This window comes from Peromyscus eremicus, chromosome 17 (assembly GCF_949786415.1).
Source record: "Peromyscus eremicus chromosome 17, PerEre_H2_v1, whole genome shotgun sequence".
Taxonomy (NCBI): Eukaryota; Metazoa; Chordata; class Mammalia; order Rodentia; family Cricetidae; genus Peromyscus; species Peromyscus eremicus.
The window spans coordinates 16360650-16381669 of record NC_081433.1 but is presented as its reverse complement, the minus strand read 5'-3'; the positions used below and the strand labels follow the sequence as shown (position 1 = coordinate 16381669).

The 21020-nt window shown below is 41.3% G+C and overlaps 1 protein-coding gene across 1 annotated transcript in view; it reads right to left on the bottom strand.

Moving 5' to 3' along the window:
* Zmat4 (zinc finger matrin-type 4) overlaps window positions 1-21020 on the bottom strand; it is a 262240-nt gene that overhangs the window by 70770 nt on the left and 170450 nt on the right. Inside the window, exon 4 of the mRNA XM_059245004.1 lies at window positions 10541-10768. Within this exon, the coding sequence (XP_059100987.1) occupies window positions 10541-10768 (228 nt within the window). The remainder of the gene's footprint in view (window positions 1-10540; window positions 10769-21020) is intronic.

Genomic DNA, 21020 nt, shown 5'->3' with positions numbered 1-21020 from the left:
ATACTCCTCATTATATCTGGGTTGTTTTTTTTTTTTTTCTGTTAGAGTTCCCAAGGCCTAGAGTTTCCTTGTCCAGGTCTTGGAGAATCCAGCTCTCCTGCTCATTTTCACGTAGCTGGGGTGGGGCACACAGGTTGTGCACAGAGCAACACATCTTGTCTCTCCTGCTGCTCCACCTCGGTACCCTTCAGGCCCTCACCAGATTTACAGAGTCACTCCATCTCGGTTTCCTGGCTTTTGGGGTCCCCTCACTCCAATCCAGCAAACTCTCTGCTCCCAGGCAGTACTAATGTATAAATGACTCCAGTCATCATGTGACTTAGTGGGCAGTAGTGGGCAGACAGAGTCCAGCTTTGCCTGGCCTACAAAACAGCTTGTCATGGTTCTCAGCTGTCTTTCCAGCCTGATTTCATCCAGACAGCCAACCTGTCTAAATTTCTAATGATACTCTACTCTCCCCATCTTCCCATATCTTCACTCATGTTCATCTCTGCTCTCCACACCCTTGTCACTGATGTCCGTATTTCTTGGTACACATCTCAAGTTGGGAGTAATTATTTTCTCTTTTTTAAATTCTAAAATCATTATGATTAAAGGGCTTTTAAACTCTTCTCCCTTTATCTTGTGTTTTATTTCAATAAAGATGTCATGTTTCTCTTCCCCTTTGTTCTACACTTTAAATCATTTCTGATTAAAGAACGAGTCATAAACAAATTTAGTATTCCCTTATAACTTTAGGAACAACTTCTTTCCCATAGTGGGGACTTAGTAAGTTTGAATAAATGAGTGAGAGGTTGAATGAATGAAATAATCTCTTCTACATCATAATATTTTCCTACCTCGTTTCCACCAACAATTATGACAGGATATGAGACATTTAAATAGCTAAATTGTCTAACCCAGAATGTGGGCTCTGAAGATCAGAGCAAGCCTACATGCAGCAGCTAAGGTGTCAAAACACATTAAAAATAATAACGCAAAAATAACCAGGTGTAATCTAAGCTAAGTATTTTCTTCAGCACTTCTACCATTCAATTTAGAATTGTGTTCTATAATTATCATATCTGCTTAAAGGTCCTATTTTCTGCTGATGCTTAACTAGTTAAACTACACGCTGCTTTCACAGATTGAAAATACTAGTGTAAGGGAGAAACTGTTGTATTTGTTTTAATTGATTAAACATAATAAAAATGTACCTTCATTGACACAGTAATTTTGTCAAGTATGTGGTGCTGGAAACCTTTAAATTATCCACTCGAGAGCCACGGTTGTGACTATGTGGGGGAATGGAGGATGTAGAGCATCATTGTTTTTCTGTTAGAGAACATGGACAAGGACAAGCATGTAGGACTTCTATCAGCAATATATGGATCCAGACACTGGATAACACAAAGAGGAAGATGTGACATTCATTGCCACAACGCCAAGGTTGGGCTAAAAGGAGCCAAAGTGCTAGTCCCTGAGGCCCAGTATGGGATACTCATGCTTCAGAAGACCCTGAGAGCAGCAATGTGGCAGGGAAGGTTAAGGCTCTAGGACAGTGTTTCTCAACCCTATGGGCCTCAACCCCATTTGGGCCTGAATGACCCTTTCACAGGGGTCACCTAAGACCATTCTGCATATCAGATATTTACATTACATAAAGTGGCAAAATTACAGTTATGAAGTAGCAATGAAAATAAATTTATGATTGGGGACACCACAACATGAGGGATTATATTAAAGGGTCACAGCATTAGGAAGGTTGAGAACCAGCGCCCTAGGGCTAGGGCTGTATAGGTCAGTGGTTGACTGCTTGCCTATGACTTGGCTACCATGATCAAGACCCTGGGTTATGTCCTCAGCCATGGAAAAACATCAAAGTAAATCATGACCCAACTCACCCAACAAATCCTGTTGAAATTCCATGTTAGTCAGCTTCCCATTACTGTAACAAATATCTGACTTAATCCACTTACAAGAGGAAAGGCTTTGGATTTGTTAGTGACCCAAAGGACCCATGTCGTAGCATATAGTAGCTGAGTAAAACTGTGTCATGACTAGGAAGCAAAAGAAAGAGGAGGGGGAAGAAACAACCCACTGAAGATACATTTCAGTGACCCGGAGACCACCTGCTAGGCTCTATCACTTACTGAATTCTGCTACTTCCCAAGAGCATCATGTTGGGAACAGTCTCCAACACATGGGCCTTTAGGGGGGAATTTTGAATACAAAAACATTCAAGGTTTTTCTAATTTGTTTTCTTTACTGTTAACCCCTAGCACCCCCAAACTTTCTTCATGTGGCTCAGATTGGTGTAATTTCTCACTGAAAATTCTAATTAGGCTAAAAACCTTCTAACATATATCCCTGCCTGTAATTTTTCTCCTTTGTAACAGCCTCAGGCTATTTTCTGTAGACACATTGCAAAGATGTAACTATCAACATGTGATTTCCTGCTGAGAATCTTGAGCTGGGGCTTCATTTTTCTGTAGATATAAATAGGGGCATTCTCCTGTCACTGTTGTCTGAGTCGTTTTTGCTCCACCCTCTGCTCCTAGCACTGTCAAAGACAGGTGTAAGCCTCCGCCATTCCACAAGCCCCACATCGGACTTCTACAATGCAGGTCCTCTGCTGTGGCCCCATCCCTGTACTCAGTCACCTGAGTGCTGCTCAGTCATCCTTCCAAGCTTGCTTGATGCACTGTCTCTCAAAGCCTCAAACTTTCACAACTCTATCCCCACTGACGCTCTTGCCTCACTTCTTTAGCAATTTGGCTCTTTTACTGACTCAGCCAGATGACACTTTTGGGTCAGTCACCCAAATCCCCTGTTCTGAGATGAAAGCTATGAGATAACTATCAGGTGGAATTTTGCGGGAATAAACTGTCCCCGACAGCAATAGTGCATGCCTGCTTAACACTGTTGCTGCTCCACCATGATGTTCCTGAGCTCAGTTTTGAGGGAATTCTAATCTCAGACCCACTAGCAACGGTCAGCACTAAGAAAGAAATCCAAGCCAGTTGGTGTTGCCTTTCAGTACTATATGAACTCCAGGGTCTTTGCTTTAATCTTGTCAATCACAGACCAGTGACGGATCTCTAAACGAAATGTTGGCTCTCCTAAAAATCTGCTTCTTGGCAACCTAGCTTTGAACAAAGGAAGCAGGTAAGGGTTGCATTCATGGGGGTGTGAAGAGCAGAACCACTGTTGGACAGAATGAACAAGTAGACCAGAACTGAGAGGAGCTCATCCCTGAAGTAGAGGGGAGGTGCAGTGCTTGGATTCACATGCCATGTCACACAAACGCCTACCGTGAGACCCTTTATCATGACCTATGAAAACATACTAAATGTGGCCACACTTGTCCCCGAGCTCACTTTCCACCATCATCAGCCTTTGTCTTACTGATGCTAAATGTACTCGAGCGTGTCTCCTTCTTTCTCCACTGACGACCCTGTGATCTAACTGGGCTCTCTGTTTGAGACAAGCCATGGGCTCACATCCCACCGTTTCTCTGGCCTTGAGGTTAGAGTTCAAGAACTTCAGCAGTTCTGCGAGGCTGTCACTAACCTGTTACAGGAAACCCACGCCCCATCGCATTATTCTCTCGCCATCCTACTGTCCCTTTGGCACTTATCACAGGCTAAACATGTTTATTTCCTGTTATTTGGTAAATCAGTATTCTCTGGTTCACTGCAGTATCTTCAGCCTCTGGTGCCTGGCCTGTGATAGAAGCTTGGGAAATGCTACAGGGATGAACAGGGTAATGAATGGATGAGAATATCAGTGCATCAGAGATGAAACATAGAAGTAACATACAATATGATCTTGCTTATGAAATGTTATCCCCAGCCACCTAATCAGATCTTCCATTCCTAGTGAATCATGTGGGGACAGGGGGCCCATGACCAGACTATGTGGTCTCCAAAGCACTGGAATTCTTCTTGCAGAAGTTAGCTGTCCATCTTCTCTGACTCACTGTGATAGGTGTAAAGTGTGCTGAAGCTTTCTGCTGGTCTTTGAAAGGGGAATTTTGGTCCCCACACCACTTGGATACAACTAGATTTATTCACACAGTGAGATTCTTCAAACCTCTGGGAGAGATTCAAGGGACAAGAAAAGACCTGTCACTGCCAGCCATGACAGGAGAGAACCTTTTCTTCATTTACTCAGTTTTATACATTTAAATGTTACTCTATCTTTAGTATATAGTCATGTATATTTAACAATGACCTCTCTTTGAACACCATGATCAAAGACCAATTTCCATTACCCCTCAACTTCTACTTGCTGCTGTACTGCAGTTACCACTGGCTTTCTAACCCAAATGACTCTGACTCACTACTTCTAATCTGTTTCCCAGGGTCAAATGAACTATTTCCATCCTCCAGCCCATCCTAGCTGCAGTTGACAGCAACCTGGACCCCAATTCTGCTACAGAATCAGGAGAAACCACAATTCAGAACCACAGAGCAAAGTCATATCCAAAATTCTATACTAATGGGAGGTGTGGCCTTGTTAGATTAGGTATGATCTTGCTGGAGGAAGTATGTCACTTTGGGGGTGGGCTTTGAGGTCTTCTGTACTCAAGCTACAACCAGTGACACAGACCACTTCCTGTTGTCTGCGCAAGATGTAGAACTCTCAGCTACCTCTCCTGCCCCTTGTCTGCCACGTCACCACGTCCCACCATGATAATGGACTGAACCTCTGAACTGTAAGCCAGCCCCAATTAAATGCTTTTCTTTATAAGAGTTGATGTGGTCATGGTGTCTCTTCACATTGATAGAAGCCCTGACTAAGACAACGGTAAATGTGGAAGAAAATAAACATCTCCACTGAGCTTCTAGATAATGTCTGATTTACCTTCTTTTCCTGAACATTGATTCATTCCCCAAGTGTATCCTTTCTTTCCTTGGTCTTAGAGAAGATCTATTGTCCAAATGCTTGAATACAGTTACTATAGGTAACAAAAGGCAAAGAAGCAGCAAGTTCTAATTATGTTAAGCTACCCACTTCCTGGGATTCTGGCAAAGGCCAAGATTAAGCATAACAAAAGTACATGGAGTCAAGTCACTATACTACTTCACAGCAGAAATAATTTCAAAAAATGAAAATCTCTCATTGCCATGTTCTACTTATTTAGAAGTAAATCAATTCTTCCTGACTCACATCCCATTTTTGCAATGTGAAGTCCTACTTGATTTGCTTTCTCCCCTTGAAATCCATCCCCATTACAGCCAATCCAAGCAGTAGCTGCAATTACAGAGAGAGGTAGAATACAACAGCCCCTCACAGACCTGTACCTCTCAAGCCCTCACTTCCATTAAGAGTGAATATGCTTTCTTTGCATTTCAATATTCATTCCAGTTCACACAGAGTCATAAACTCCATAGGAAAATTTACTTAGTAAAAGTATACCATACATTTTGTCAAGAACTCATTTCTTGAAACTGAGTTAATTATGCTTATTATATAACTGAGGTCTAAACAAGGTTTAAAAATGTATTTAAGAATATCTAAGTCACTCAACCTCAACCTTCTAAACCAAAGAGTAAATTGTTCATGGTTCTAGTGCTGAGTCATGGAGAGGGGTGCACCTGCAAGCAGGAGGTGCTGAGTCATGGAGAGGGGTGCACCTGCAAGCAGGAGGTGCTGAGTCACAGAGATGGGTACACCTGCAAGCAGGAGGTGCTGACTCATGGAGAGGGGTGCACCTGCAAGCAGGAGGTGCTGAGTCATGGAGATGAGTGCACCTGCAAGCAGGAGGTGCTGAACCATGGAGAGGGGTGCACCTGCAAGCAGGAGGTGCTGAGTCATGGAGATGAGTGCACCTGCAAGCAGGAGGTGCTGAACCATGGAGAGGGGTGCACCTGCAAGCAGGAGGTGCTGAGTCATGGAGATGGGAGCATCTGCTATCAGAGGTTCAGACCTATGACTCTAGTAACAACTCAGAAAAGAAAAACCCATTCACAACTCTAGACCTCTGAGCCTCACTCTGTAAAAAGAAAGAGCATGTATAATTCAATGATATTTAATGTGTCTTACAGGGCTATTACTCTTTTGATTCTTGGAAGCATTATTAAATTTTCAAATGCACTTGAAAGCTGTGTCTGCAGACAGAATTACAGCAGAAGAATCTAGAGTCCTCTAAAACAACAAATAAACCTGGGCTTAGTCTCATTCTGAAGCTTTTAAAGGAATTATTAAAATGTATAAAATGAATATTCTATATGCAAGTAGTCATAGTTTCAGAATTTACGTTGCCACAATTTCTAAATAAGAAAGTGCTTTCTATAGATGTTTTATGCTAACACAAAGAAATTAAACCATAAAGAAAAACTCTAGGGTACTTTCCAACCATTAAATTTCATAATTCCATACTCTGATAGATGTTTTTATAGTAGAATTCATGTTCAGGAAGAGAGACAAGCTTTCCTTGTTAAATCACAATTCAGATATAGAGAAGCTAGCATTTGTTTCCTTGAAACAAATAACACCAGAGTTGATACTTGACTGTACACACTAATTAATACTTAGGCCAAGCCTACTTCTAATGCTTTGTTAGTTTGTAGGAAATTGTCAAATTGTCTTTTAAATTTTTTACCTGTTACTTGAGGCCACCAAAAGCCAGAACAATGTGGTTCTACAGTTTCCACTGACAACAAACCATGAACCCAAACACAGCAGAATGTGTACACTATTTGTATTATTAAATTATATGAAAATAATAGGTATAAAATTATGTGTAAGTCACAGGGATTGAAGCCAATGTAGAAAAATCTTTAAATATTATCAGCAAATACATTAAATGACATTAATATATATGTACTTTGTAATAGGTTAAACAACACCAAATATTCAACATGAATTCAACAAATGATGCACAAAGCATTTGCCCTGGCTCTAAAACATCATTGGCAGACCTCAAAGTCACAAGTGCAGAGAAGGTGTTCACAGATCACATGACTCTATGCTTTGAATAATTTAATTCCCCCACACTGATCTGCAGATAATTGGATCTCACTCAACAGTCCAGATAGCTTTCTAGTTACAGACTGAAAAGCTGATTCTAAAATTCATCCAGCGTGCAAAGGAGTTTGAATAGCCATGCTACCTTCAAGCTAGAGACCATGAAGTCTCTAAGTTCAGGATTTCTCCAATGCTAAACAATCAGTATAGTATGCCAGACCATGAGGCTCCCTGGAGACAACAGTTGTCCAGAAATAAATGCAAACACAAACAACAGATTTCCCCCCCCCAAAAAAAAAAAAAAAAACAAAAAAGCCAGGCGGTGGTGGTGCATGCCTTTAATCCCAGCACTTGGGAGGCAGAGCCAGGCAGATCTCTGTGAGTTCGAGGCCAGCCTGGGCTACCAAGTGAGTTCCAGGAAAGGCGCAAAGCTACACAGAGAAACCCTGTCTCGAAAAACCAAAAAAAAAAAAAAAAAAAAAAAAACCAACAGATGTTCCTCTTTAACAAAGACTTTATTTATTTTTATTTGTATGTCCAAGTGTTCTGCCAGTACCATTGTGCACAATACTTTCAGAGGCTAAAAGAGGGTATTGGAACCCTTGGAACTGGGGTTCCAGAGGTCATGAGCTACCATGTCAATTCTAGAACCAAACCCAGGTCCTCTGGAAGATCACTGAGTGCTCTTAAACCATGAAGCCATCTCTCCAGCTCCATAAACAACAGATTTTCAACAAAATAATTCAAGGCAATTCAGGAATGGAAATGAATTATTTAACAAAATTTTTGTAATTGCTGTGTAAATGAATGGAAACAAAATGAATTTCAACCCCCTACCTCAAACTAAACAAAAAGTTAATTTGAGATATATCATAATATGAAACATGATAGCTAAAACTATGAAGTTGTAGAAGTCAAGAGTATCTTGGTCACAGGTATAAACAATGACTATGGATGAGTGTGTGCATGTTCTTGTTCATGTGTGGGGTACATGTGGGGGTCAGAGGACTGGGGCTGACCAGGAACATCCACAGAAATTTCTCATGATATAAAAAAGGTCACATAACCCGGGCGGTAGTGGCACACGCCTTTAACCCAGCACTCGGGAGGAAGAGGCAGGTGGATCTCTGTAAGTTCGAGGCCAGCCTGGGCTAAAGTGAGTTTCAGGGAAGGTGCAAAGCTACACAGAGAAACCCTGTCTTGAAAAAAAGAAAAAGAAAAAGAAAAAAAGGTCACATATGATCACAGGAGTACGAATTATACCAGTACTTGCATTGTTAAAACTCATAAAAGTGTAAGAGTATCTATTCATTTAAGTGTATGTAAAATATATATCATTTTTTAAATTGGAAATATTGTAAAGAATGTCTTATGAAAACTATTCAATCAGGGACATTGTAGAAATGAGGCATACATAACTGTAGGCCAGGTTTTGGGGTTTGCTTTTTGTCTTGGTTGGCCTTTTCTTGTTATTCATTTAGCAATTATTGAGTAACTATTATATGTCTTCCACTATTCTAGATGCTCTGAATTGTTGTATCAACAAGAAAAACCAACAGAAGAGTCAGATTTCAAGCTGCTAACAATCTGTGTGGAGAATAGGGAGAAACACTTAAAAGAAAAAGGGAATACCATGGTAAGCAATAACTAATATAGTATTGAAAACCATGAGCGTGCTGTGAGAGAGGGAAAGGCTAGCCCAGAGCACCACTGCCATCATCCAACATCTTCCTGGTGCTATTTTTTAAAGTTATGATATGCCTGTACTTAGGATGCACTTTTGCCTTATTAGTTTATCATGCTTTAGGGTTATGTCAGGAAATAGCATGTGCACGTGAATCTTTTAAAACATGCCAATTTCCCAAGGTTGCTTTATTCCTCAACAGTCTGTAGTATTGAACATTTGCATAAATATACATCAAAGCATCGGCTGGTGTGAGTGAAAAGGTGGATTCAAGGACAGTGTTCCTTTTGCTACTAAGTCACAACTAAGTAGAGGTACCAAGACGAAGAGCATCCTTTTGTCTTCATATCAAAGACAAGCCACTCTAGTGTGAGAGAATCTGACGCCCAAGCCATTAAGATGTGCTTGCACATAAAAGATGCAGTGCAGATAATTCAAACTAGACAAGAAGAATGTGCTGGAGAAATAATTCTTCTTCATGTCATAGTATCTGGCACAGACAATAAATAAATCCTCATTTTTATCTTCCAGTGCCCTGCCATGAAGGAGCCACAGAGCCGACTTGTTACCTGCCATTAATAGCAACTTTGTGGGGTGGCTCTTGGCTATAGAAAGACTTGTCCTCTGTATACAAGACAAAGACTTTTTACCACCAGAGATCCCCCCAACAAAGAACAGCCATGCCAGTGACTCAAGACCTTCTACAGTGTGAAGTTAGCTGACGTACTGAAATAGTAAGGACGCTGTGGTGTTCTGTAACTAAAAAACCACACAAGAAATTGAGCAAAGCACTTGGACATTTGTTCTTAGATACTGTTCAAACATTAAGGAAGAAACAGCTTCGCAGTTGCATCCTGGGCCCTGAAACTCAGACCCATGCTGTCAGCTAGGAATCTTCCAAAACCATGCATTAGAAACCTGTTTCCGGCTTATGTGTCCTGCCTCCTGGCAAGCTCATGATTTTGCTCACATAGCCTTCTCGACTGCTCACACGTCTAGCTCCAACTCAAATCCTTTTCCTTGGCAAAGTCTTTCTCATTAAACAAAGTCTTTCTCAATGAACTTCTCACCGCATGACCTTTGATCGCACTTTCATGATTAAGAGTCACCTAAGGTTATTAACTGTCAGAAGCATCCCTCTTCAGGATCCAACACCAGACTGGAGGATTGAAAGCATAGGTTCTTCTTGCAGAACCCAGTTGAAACCAGGTGGTCTTCTCAAAACTGGTTTGTAAATTTTTGCATTCTATAACTGACAAGTGTTATTATCAATGGTCTTCTGGCCAGTTCATAAAACCACATCTAAGACATAATATACCAGGCTGAGGACACAGGATCAACAGGACCTTTCAGGGCATCATTTTCTGAGGAAATAGTACCGTAATATGTAGCTTGAAATTTTGTTCTGTTTCTACATTCCCAATATCAATCTGATAACAAAATGTTTATGTGATCAAAAATGCTTAAATGATTACTGAGGATAAATTATCTCACCAAGTCCCATAAATTGGTCCATGGCCCCTACTACACCCACTGCAGCACGCTCTCCAAGCCTCCGCTACAGCCTCAGTGAAAACTCACAGGAACTCCAGCAGCCTAGAGAGGCACAGTGGCAGGAGGTAGGCTGCGGCTGCCGTGAGCCGCAGGGCACATCATTGCTTCATTTGGCTGAACGGATAGCACACGAGTTTACATAAGACAGCATTATTGATCTTCAGCTTCTCTTACACTACTCATCCTCAAAAGCATTCACTAGAGAAGGAGCTTAACAGTAAACAGAAAGAAAAGACAATGGCTCCTAGATCTGCATCTTTGATCTGAAAGGCAGTCAATGAAATTATGGAAATAAGTACTGTGAAACAAAGATGGTCTTAAAAGTCAAGCTAAAGCCACTGCTCTTACCTCTCAGTTCCCCCAGATCCAGCGACGTTCCAAGCTGCTCTAGCAAGGCAACCCGTGCTGCATTCTTTTTGTGTTTCTTGCCTTCATAATGCTGCTGGGCCATCAAAGGATTATTAAACCAGGCTGCACAGAGGCCACAGTATCTGTCTGAGTCTCTCCTTTGATAGGGAGATGAGACCACAGGAGCCGCATCCACCCGAGGGGCCTTAAGTGAATTCAGGGGTGTTGCTGTGGGAGAAAGCAACATTATGTCAGTGCATGCCTGGCACACTTCCTGTAAGTATTGATGAATGAGCATCCCATGCTCATGATAGCGGGGGCTTTGTCAAGACTAGGAAATCGCCTTTGCCAAGCATCATTTTGAGTAGGGTACAAACGAGAGTCTCTAAAGCACTGAGATCAAAGTTTGTATGGTTTTGTTCTTTTTTAAAAAAAAAGCTAAAGAGATGGTCTTTGGTGGGAAAAATAGTTTAAAATTAAAGTCTTGAAGGAATGTTCTGCCAGTCAACTTGATGTACAATCAAGACTGAAAGGCTCAGAATGATTCAACTGGTGCTAACATTGAAACACAATAAACAGAGGCATTGGCTAACTGACTTGCATGGTACCAACTAAGGAAACCATGCTACAAATGTGAGATTTTTATTGGAATGGGCTATTTCAGACCGTATCTGCTAACACTGACGTTCAAAGTACAATTTCTCTCCCAGAAGACCAGATGAGACACTCTCCTGAGCAGAAGTTGCTTATCTAAGCTGAAAGGGCACATATCACTATTTTGAGATTGTACTCCCAGCTATTAATTTAACACATCCCATTGTGAGTTTAGTTATTTCTGGCCCAGGGAAAGAATAGAATTGAACTTGAAGGAGTTTACTAATGGAAAGTAAAAATAACTTCTGTACGCTTTCAACATACAAATTGCTTCTCTCCTAACATTGAGTGCGCCTGGAGTTACTGCCCTATTTCTCAGATGATTGACTTCAAAGACAGCAAGGGGAATGCTATAAAGGTAAGGGATGTAGTTATAATGCACGGCACAGAATCAAATACTTAAGCTAGAAGGCCAAAGCTCCTTCTCAGGCCCCCCAAGAACCCCTTTCATGCTTAGTAAACCAGGAGGCCACCTCCTTGTTTTTATAAAGGATTGCACTGCATTGTAGAAAAAAAAAGATTTCAATCCAAATATTTTGGAGGAAGAAATTGGTATTCAGTCTCATTGGCTTATTAGCCATAAGCAATTTAACAGCTTCTTCCACGTGTCCCTAATCTCCATGAGAAGGATTTGTAGTTGACAAAATTGTGACAATCAGGGTATTCTTCCAAGGAAAAGCAACAGCTTGGGACATCAAAGACAAGTTAAAGAACCAATTAATCAACTCCTCAAGCTTCCAAGTTTTTATGGGGGACCTTTAATGTTTGAGTTAAGTGACTGATGAGCAACAACATACTTGCTATATGACATTTTCATCCATGCAGTACAGCATCGTGACAGTGTCTCAGTCAGACTTCCTTTTTATTCTGAGTGCTCATCATAGTTGTAGCTAAGATTAAACTAAATGGGCCGACGTGTGGAGGAACTCTGATACATTTAATGTTTTTTAAAAGCCTCCCTGCTGAATTTGGTCAGCTGGAACCATACAGAAATGAAGCTCAAATGTGGGCCATATGTCTCGGTTGCCATCTGGTATCATTCCATCATGACTTAGCAACACTAATGAAAGCCACAAATATGCAGTCGACCTGTCTATGAAAAGATATCTGTCTCCTATCGCAAGGAAATTGCACCTTGCTTCCAAAGTTTCCTGCATCCTTATCGGTTTCTGAAGATACACAGCTACCAGCAATGGGAAGCTCATCAAACATCTGCAGTCAGAATGAACGCTGACTCCTGAAGCACAATTGTTTTTCTTTGAACTCTAGAAGGGCTTTCACGGTCATTCTTGATACCTGCTAGTCCACATCTGGACAGGAACGGCACACAAGAAAGAATCTATCAAATAGATAGCCCCTCTGGCACATAGGAAAGCCATTGCTCTTCTATTTGTGTTATAGCTTGTACTCCCCCAAATTCCAAAAGTTTAACTTTCTCTTTGGTCTCATTTTCCATCCCTCTCCTCATCTCCAGCCAGTTCCCATTCCTGTAAGGCCTAGGAAGGCAAGTAAAGGCCACAGCATGGAAACAGCCTTGAATCAAAGTCATATCCCCGTCAGGGCTTCAGCACCACTGGGCTGTGTGACTCCCGATTCCTGATGTCTCTGAGTTCTACAAAGCTACACGCCAGGGTGTAAGCTAGCACATTTGTGCTTACAGGCTCACCAGGTGGGAATGGGACAGGCTGCAGAATTACTTTCTTTTTTACAGCTTTGACCCAATGCCAAATATAGAAATTATATAGGAGGAGCGCAGTCTCTCGGTTTTAATAAAATGTGTGTGTGCATGGATCATAACACAGTGCTTAGCCAAAGTGTGCTATCCTAACCAAATGAATACAAAAAGGAATACGGATTATCTTTGATTGAAAAAAAAACCCCTTTAGTTAATATGTAATTTGATTTTAATTTCACACTTTTTGTATTCTTTCTAATTGTAAGAAAATATCCAATACAGATTTCACCTATCCTTTTAAAATTTAAATCTGGAAACATTAGCTACTTAAAACCAGTAGATTTTTTTTATTATTTAAGCATTAGATTCATCTAAATCTTAATATCTCTATGCCCAGATTGAACCTCCAACCAAACACATCAGAATAGGTGGGGATATGAACCAAGTCATATACACCCCCATTCTAACACTGGTTCATGTTCCCAATATTCATTCAGTGCTGAGAACCATATCCCTAAGTACTGCCATATTTTCCTTAAAAATTACCATAAAATAGCAGGAGGTGGTGGTGGCACATGCCTTTAATCCCAGCACTCAGGTGGCAAAGGCCGGTGGATCTCTGAGTTCGAGGCCAGCCTGGTCTACAGAGTGAGTTCCAGGACAGCCAGAGCTACACAGAGAAACCCTGTCTTGAACAAACAGCCCCTCCCCAAACTACCATCAATCTGTTTTGGATCGCCATGAAAAAGACAACCTCATAACATATGCACCAGCAGCAGAGGAGGAAAAAAAAAAAAAAAACCCCGCCATATCTGTTTCCATTTTATGAAAACATAGCTCTCAGAAAATAGTAGCTAATATTATACATTAATATTGCTAAAGTTAAATAGCAATTTTGATTGCTTTCCCAAGGAGACACTTTGATAGTGGGAAGTTGTTGTGATCACCCGCTGTCAAGTGACACTCTGACCAGTCGGCGTGTGGCACCTGGCTGTATTCTTCCTATTGCTGCACTGACCTATGGGATGCTCCTCAATTCATCTACTCAATGAGGCCCTGACAACCTAAGAGTGAGCTCCCATTCCTTCCTCTAAACTTACAAGCATTCCTTCACCATGCCATTCACTCGGCATTTCTTAAAACCACTTTTAATCTTGGTAATCATATAAATGTGTGTTTGTGGATGTGTGGAAGGGAAATGAGATGATAAACTTTTACAGATACATTTGTTTTCGTTGTCTTATCTAGTTTATACCCAAAATTCCTTGTTGCAATTCAAAAATTTAAAAAAAAATAAACCTATAAAAACTCAAGTTTCTCTGTGGTTCATTTATTACAAGAACTTGGCCTGAAGTCATGCAATGGTATTTATAGGCTATATACCACTTAGTTTGAAGCATACTGGATGGAATTATTAATCAATTGTTTCCCCAGGTTCATATATGCATGCCATGTGGTGCCTGTATCAGTATATGTGTTGGTTAGTTTTTTTTGTTTTTGTTTTTTCAAGACAAGGTTTCTCTGTGTAGCTTTGCGCCTTTCCTGGAACTCGCTTTGTAGACCAGGCTGGCCTTGAACTCACAGAGATCCACCTGGCTCTGCCTCCCGAGTGCTAGGATTAAAGGCATGCGCCACCGCCACCCAGCATTGGTTAGTTTTTATTGACAACTTGACACAAACTAGAGTCACTTAGAGAGGGAACCTAAGCTGAGGAATTGCCTCCATCAGTCTGGCCTGTGGGCATGTCTGTGGGAAATTTCCTTCATTGTTAATTGTTGTTGGAGGGCTCAGTCCACAGAGGGCAATGCCACCTCTAGGCAGGTGGGCCAGCGTTGTGTAAAAAAGCTAGCTGAGCAAGCTATGGAGAGTAAGTCAGTACACATTGTTCCTCCTTGGTTTCTACTTCAAGCTCCTACCTTGGATTTCCTCAATGAAGAACAGTCATCTGTAAGCTGAAATAAACCCTTTCTTCCCCAGGTTGCTTTTGGTTATGGCATTTATCACCACAATAGACAGTAAACTGGGGCAGTCCATGTTCAAAATCCTGAATTTTCTCAGTTTCAAAACACTTGCAGCCTCAATGTTTTGACCAGAAGGTCATGGATTTGTAACCAGTGAAAAGTAATCCACAGAGACCCCAGTTTCTCTAAGAATTCCAACAGCTGGGACACAGCATCCCTCAAAACTTGACTTAGAAGAGTCAGGGCCCTACACACATTTCCTATCCCTTCTGCATACCTTAAACCAAGTTTGCCAGGGAACAGTATCTCAACAGAAATTTTTTAGATGAGCTGTCTCCAATAATAACCTGGAATAATGTGCACCTTTGACAAACTACAAGCTGATTCGAGGACAAAAAATGTTTTCAGTATCTGCACTGCTGACAAAATAATGCTTTACTCTGCAGCAAGGTATTGCTTGCAACCCACCTCTGCATGAGTGGTAAGCAGCTAGTAGAGTGCAATCCATGTCTTTCACTGAATGATTGAAGCAACTCATTAATCAATGAGTAAATAAATGGTCATCATTATAACCAAGTACATTTAGATGGAAGCAAAAATTGTCCTTTTGCTTCTAAATTGTGTCATGAAGGGCTTGAGGAACTTGGTGTTATGATAGTCAGTGTCAATATAAGCAAGGGTGTGACAACTGTTGGAGGGGAGGGCTTGACAGCTAAGCAGCTTGCCAAAGTATGGATGCACACCCCAGGCTTCCTTTTTCTTTCAAACTAAATTAGGTAAGTTGAAATCCACTATTCTCTAATTTCCATCCATTTTTGTGGAGTGGCCTATGTACATTTCAGAGACTGCACATTGTGCACACCATTCTAAAAACTTGACTTTCAAGCAGGAAGTTGTGTCTATCCTGGCGTCTGAACTCTCCCTCTCTCTGGTTTCTGTTATGGTACTGTGATCTTCACTTATGATGAGACACTTGATTGGATTAAGGACTGACTCAGACATTAGGGAAAGTTTTGTCTGTGATGGCATCTCCAGAGGCTATTAGATTCTGAGGGCTCTGAAGTAGTGAATGGATTCATCTCTTGGTAGGTTTATCTGACAGCATCTTGAGGAGGTCAAGAAGAGGAGGAGGTGGGCCTAGTTGGAGGGGGTTGGTGGTCTTTTGGGTGCTACATGTCAGCATGGTCCCTTGTTGTATTTCCTCTCCTGCCTCTTGTCTGCCAGGAAGCAGTCTTAAGTACAGCCCTCCCCTACTTACCATGATGCCCTTTCTATCCTGGCATGGGGACAAGCAACCACAGACCAGACCCTCTGAAACTGTGAGTTGAATAATTCCTCTTCTGAAGTCAGGCATTTTAGTTAAAAAGTTGCTGAGAAGGTAGCAATTATTATAAAATGGCTGATACTTGGAGGTTTCCCAGATATGAACTTTCAGGGCCAAAACAGGAAAACCAGGTCGGTCTATCCCTACTTCTGAGGAAAAAGCAGGCTTAATGTCACACTAGAAAAAAAAAATCTGTGAGAAGTTTGGGATGGGTGTTTCAATGAAGCAAACAGAATCTGCCACCAGAACATCAAGGGGGCATCGAACATGGAGGCTGAGCTGGCAATGAGTCGCTAGCTACTTCTATCCCCAGCTCTTCAACACCAACCACATTGATGACTACACCTCCTCTCCCTTTCTCTCTGCCCCCTCAGGTCCTCCTCACATCTGCCAAGTCCTCTCTCGTTTGTCTTCATTTTCTCTCTGCTAAGCTTCCTTGTTCTCTCTGTCTTCCTCTCTCTGCCTTCATTACGCCTTTTTCTCATCTCCCACATCCTCTCTCCTCTCTCTCTCTCTCTCTCTCTCTCTCTCTCTCTCTCTCTCTCTCTCTCTCTCTCTCTCTGTCACTCTTGCTCTCTCTCTCTCTGAATCCCAATCATTTACACTGCCCTCATTCTCCTCTTCTCAGTCACACTTATTCTCAATGCTTTCTAAATGTTGAAGTAACAAAGTACCGCCTGCTCTGACAAGGATCTCATCCCATGGAGACATAGCCAGGGACCCGCTTCACTTAAAGTATGTGGTGGTCTCACCATGGCATTCTTCTTCATGATGCTAATCCTTCCCACTTGTGTATTAAACAGTTTTCTACTTTCTTAGTTTAACTGCCCCAAATTCTTAATTAGCCATTGGTGCACTTTGGAGTTCAGGGGATGAACTATTTAGCGTAGAACACTCTAGTAAGAAGTAGCACAGGAAACAGCAAAGACCAGATCTGCTCTGTGACCAGCACAATTGCGCCATCTGATTTCCAGTGGTGCCTGGGGACCAAGAGGCCAAATGAGCCAACGCATCAAGTCCAAAAGCACTTCCCAGGCATCAGCATCTGTTCTTAGTGGGCATTATTTGAGATTGTACATTTTTTCCCTTAAAAGAAATTGATTTCCAATGCTTATGATGGATCATCTTTCTTCTTTCTTATCTTAATTCAAATTCATAACTGCAGTAACTCTTCAGCAATTGTCACACACTCCCAAATACTGTAGCTAGTACATCTGACTGGATCATTAAGTGCTGACTGAAGACACATCTCTCAGTGCAAATCTGCAGCTTCATTGCTAAGCTATCCTGATCCTTCCTGCAGGTACCTGACTCAACTCCCTGCCCCATGGGAGGAGCCATTTATACTCAGATCCCTTGCACACTACCTGGGGTGTGTTTTATACACAGATGATGAAGGAAAGAAGGGAAGGAGGGAGGGAGGGAAGGAGAGAGGGAGGAAAGAAAGAAAGAAAGAAAGAAAGAAAGAAAGAAAGAAAGAAAGAAAGAAAGAAAGAAAGAAAGAAAGGAAGGAAGAGAAAGAAAGGAAGGGAGGGAGGGAGGGAGGAAGTAGGGAGGAAAGGAGAGCACTATGGGCTTTTTGCTCACATTTACTTCAAGTCTATTTTATGTTTTAATAAATATCTTCTGAAAGCTAAATTTGAAAGCTTTGAGAATGTCAACAAAACAACCTTACAGAGGTAACAAAGAAGCTATATTCATCATAGGTGATGTGGACATCCATATTTTGAAATATATTGCAATAGGAAAAAAAAACCAATATGACCATGTTTTAAGAATATATTATGTGACCTAGAGAAATTCTCAGGATAGAACATAAACTAAAGGATTCTGCATAAGGTATAAAACCAAATCATTCAGGAAATGATGTGTCCACATACACATACAACATCTACCTATGTATAAATACTGTAAGGGTACAAATCAAAATATCTTAGCAATGCTTGTTTCTACTGTGGATTATGAATTTTTTAATATTCATGTATATATGCTCATCAGTGCAGAAGCAAACATTTTTATTTTATAAATTATTTGTAGGCTACATTTCATACTACCATGCTTTGGTATAGCCTGGAAAACACGACTCTGGAGACTTGCGGCACCATACCAGGTCTTAAATCTCTGAAGATTGCATTTGCAATGACTTATTTATTAATTTGTTGTTGATTTTCCTGGAAATAAGGTGGAAGAAAGGTAGCATGGCCAGAATATAATGCAAGAGTACCTGTGTCTTCTCCTTTCCGAGAAGACCCAGAGGAGAAAAGCAGTTTTCACAGTATTTTAAAAGACCGAAAGGGGTTCTAATTATTTAGATAAAGTACCCCTCCTCTTCTCATAGGAGAGACCCTGAAACAAATTCTGTTCCCTGTGTCATGAGAGAAAAAAATAACATGCCACACTATAAATTAAACACTATAGTATTTGATGTTTAAAGCCTGTATACCGTTGTGTATTTCCCAAGAATAAACAAAGAGGATGATGGTTTCACGGAACTGTCACTCTAATACAGTTGTGTGTCAACATTCTTAGCATAATCAGTCTGCTAACATGGCTTGCTTCCTCACCCATCCTCCTGCATATGTTATCAGTCTTCATTAAGACAATAGTCATAGATCACTGGCTTTCATTAGTACAGAATAATTCCCTCCAGTTTCAATCCCTGATTGGGCTCTAAATATCTTAAGTGCATCTATTTTCTGCAGGATCTTTGTGTATGGAAAATAGGCTATCACATAGAACTTTAGAGGGGATGAAAAGCCTTTTATTACTTTCTCATACCAACAAGAGTTTACAATGTAAGTTCCACAGGACAAGGGGTTATTATCTGCTTGCTCACTGATCCGTCTCAGGTGCCAGGAACTGGACCTGAACATGGCATGTTCTTGTTAAGGAATGAAAGCAATTCAGTCTCTACAACTTCATTTGCATCCAAGAAAGAATGAAGCCTTGCTTAGGGTATCCCCTGACTTGGTATAATGGCTGCCACTGAATCACTGAACATGGCTCTGTGCAGATGACTCGGGGAAAACGTGTTTCTCTCAGAGAAGGCATCGTGACAGTCAGTCTGCAGACTCTGCACAGGGAAGAGGCTCCGATCCCTAGGAGTGGCAAAAGCTTTGGTTGTGCTCACAGTTCCCAATCCCTTGGTGGAGCTGGTCTGAGATAATGCATGGAACTCATACAAAATCTGGAAGGGGTTTTAAAATCTGAAGACAGTAAAGTCTTTTGGATCCCACAGGAATCACTCGCTCAGGGTAACCTACATTTTCACCATTAGATACCACGTCCCTTTCAGTCATTCCCTGTTTCTGGGAAGCTGGACTTGTGGATGTTATCCAGAACTAATCTAAATGACCAATGAGGAGGTAACCATGTTTGTTACCAAACTTTGTGATGCTACATACAGTGTCCAGCAGACAAAGATCTTCATTGGTCAGAAAGGTTATTTAAAAATAAAGTGAAAAGATTTTCTCTCATTTGATTTGTATTATATTTTCAAATGTCCAAGTTATTAAAAGAGTTATTAAATTGTTTAGATCTAACTATTTGGTAAATGTATCTGAGAGGTATTTCCTTTGACTGGAGGGCATAGAAGAAAAATTATAAAGATGCCTACTGCAGCACGTTTTCAGATACATCAAGAATTCTTGGACAGTGGTGGCGCACGTCTTTAATCCCAGCTCTTGGGAGGCAGAGTCAGGTGGATCTCTGTGAGTTTGAGGTCAGCCTGGTCTACAGAGTGAGATCCAGGACAGGCACCAAAGCTACACAGAGAAACCCTGTCTTGAAAAACCAAAAAAAAAAAAAAAAAAAAAGAATTCTAACATGGTGCCTCTATGGCAGTGGTGTGAGATATGGTTCTGAGACCCCAGGTCTCTCAATGTTCAATGTCTCATTACTGCTATAGCTCTTAGCACATTTAGAAATATATATATATATATATATATATATATATATATATATATATATATATATATAATTGAGATTGTTTACCATCCCATTACTCTTGCACTTTGGGGCCATTCTTGACTAAACATAGGGTCATTTGAATATCAGCACTGTGGTTCCATGGTAGTCTATATGATGTCCATGATGGCTACTCAGTAGCGGACATGGACGGAGCCTAGGCAGCTTTGATACCCTGCACCCATGGGCGATTGACAACCTGAGCAAGACAGAGCAAGACAAGAGATTTCATGACTCTATTCAGAGTGGCGCACAATGTAAAATTCATGAGTTGTCTAAGTCTGGAATTCTTCTTGAATATTTTTGGATCCATAAGAAAAAGTGCAATCATATTCAAGGTTGAACTATCTTGCTTATTGCTTGGGTCGGAATCAACTAACCACCTGTTAAGCAGATACCTGTAGACAGGATGACAGCTCCTAGCTTTAGATCCCTTCTTTGGCATGAGGAAGAGGCAACATTCAAGACAAGCACGACAGTCTTGCTGCCAGGAACTGGTTGCTTCACCACCTCCCAACATCTGCTCCCGGAAAGTGTCCGAGCCAGACACGTTACCTCGATCACAGAAGCTGAGGTCAGAGCAGCAGGAGGCCTGAGCAGCTGACACCTGGCACTGGCACCAGCTGGGGCTCTTCTTCTGTCAACACCCCCACGCCACCCAACCCTTACCCTACACTCAGGAGTAGGGAATAATTTACTTATCCTACAGCATCAGCTATTCAACTGGAGAAGCCGCTTTCTGGATCATTTCTTATTGCCCATGAATATTTATAGAGGAATCAGAGATGAGAATAGTGATCAGGGCCAGAAGCGTGGCCAAGATGTAGCACCACAGCTCAATCTGGAGAAAGAGAGAAGCAGCCTTGCAGCCCGGGGCTGGGAAAAGCAGAACATTTGGAA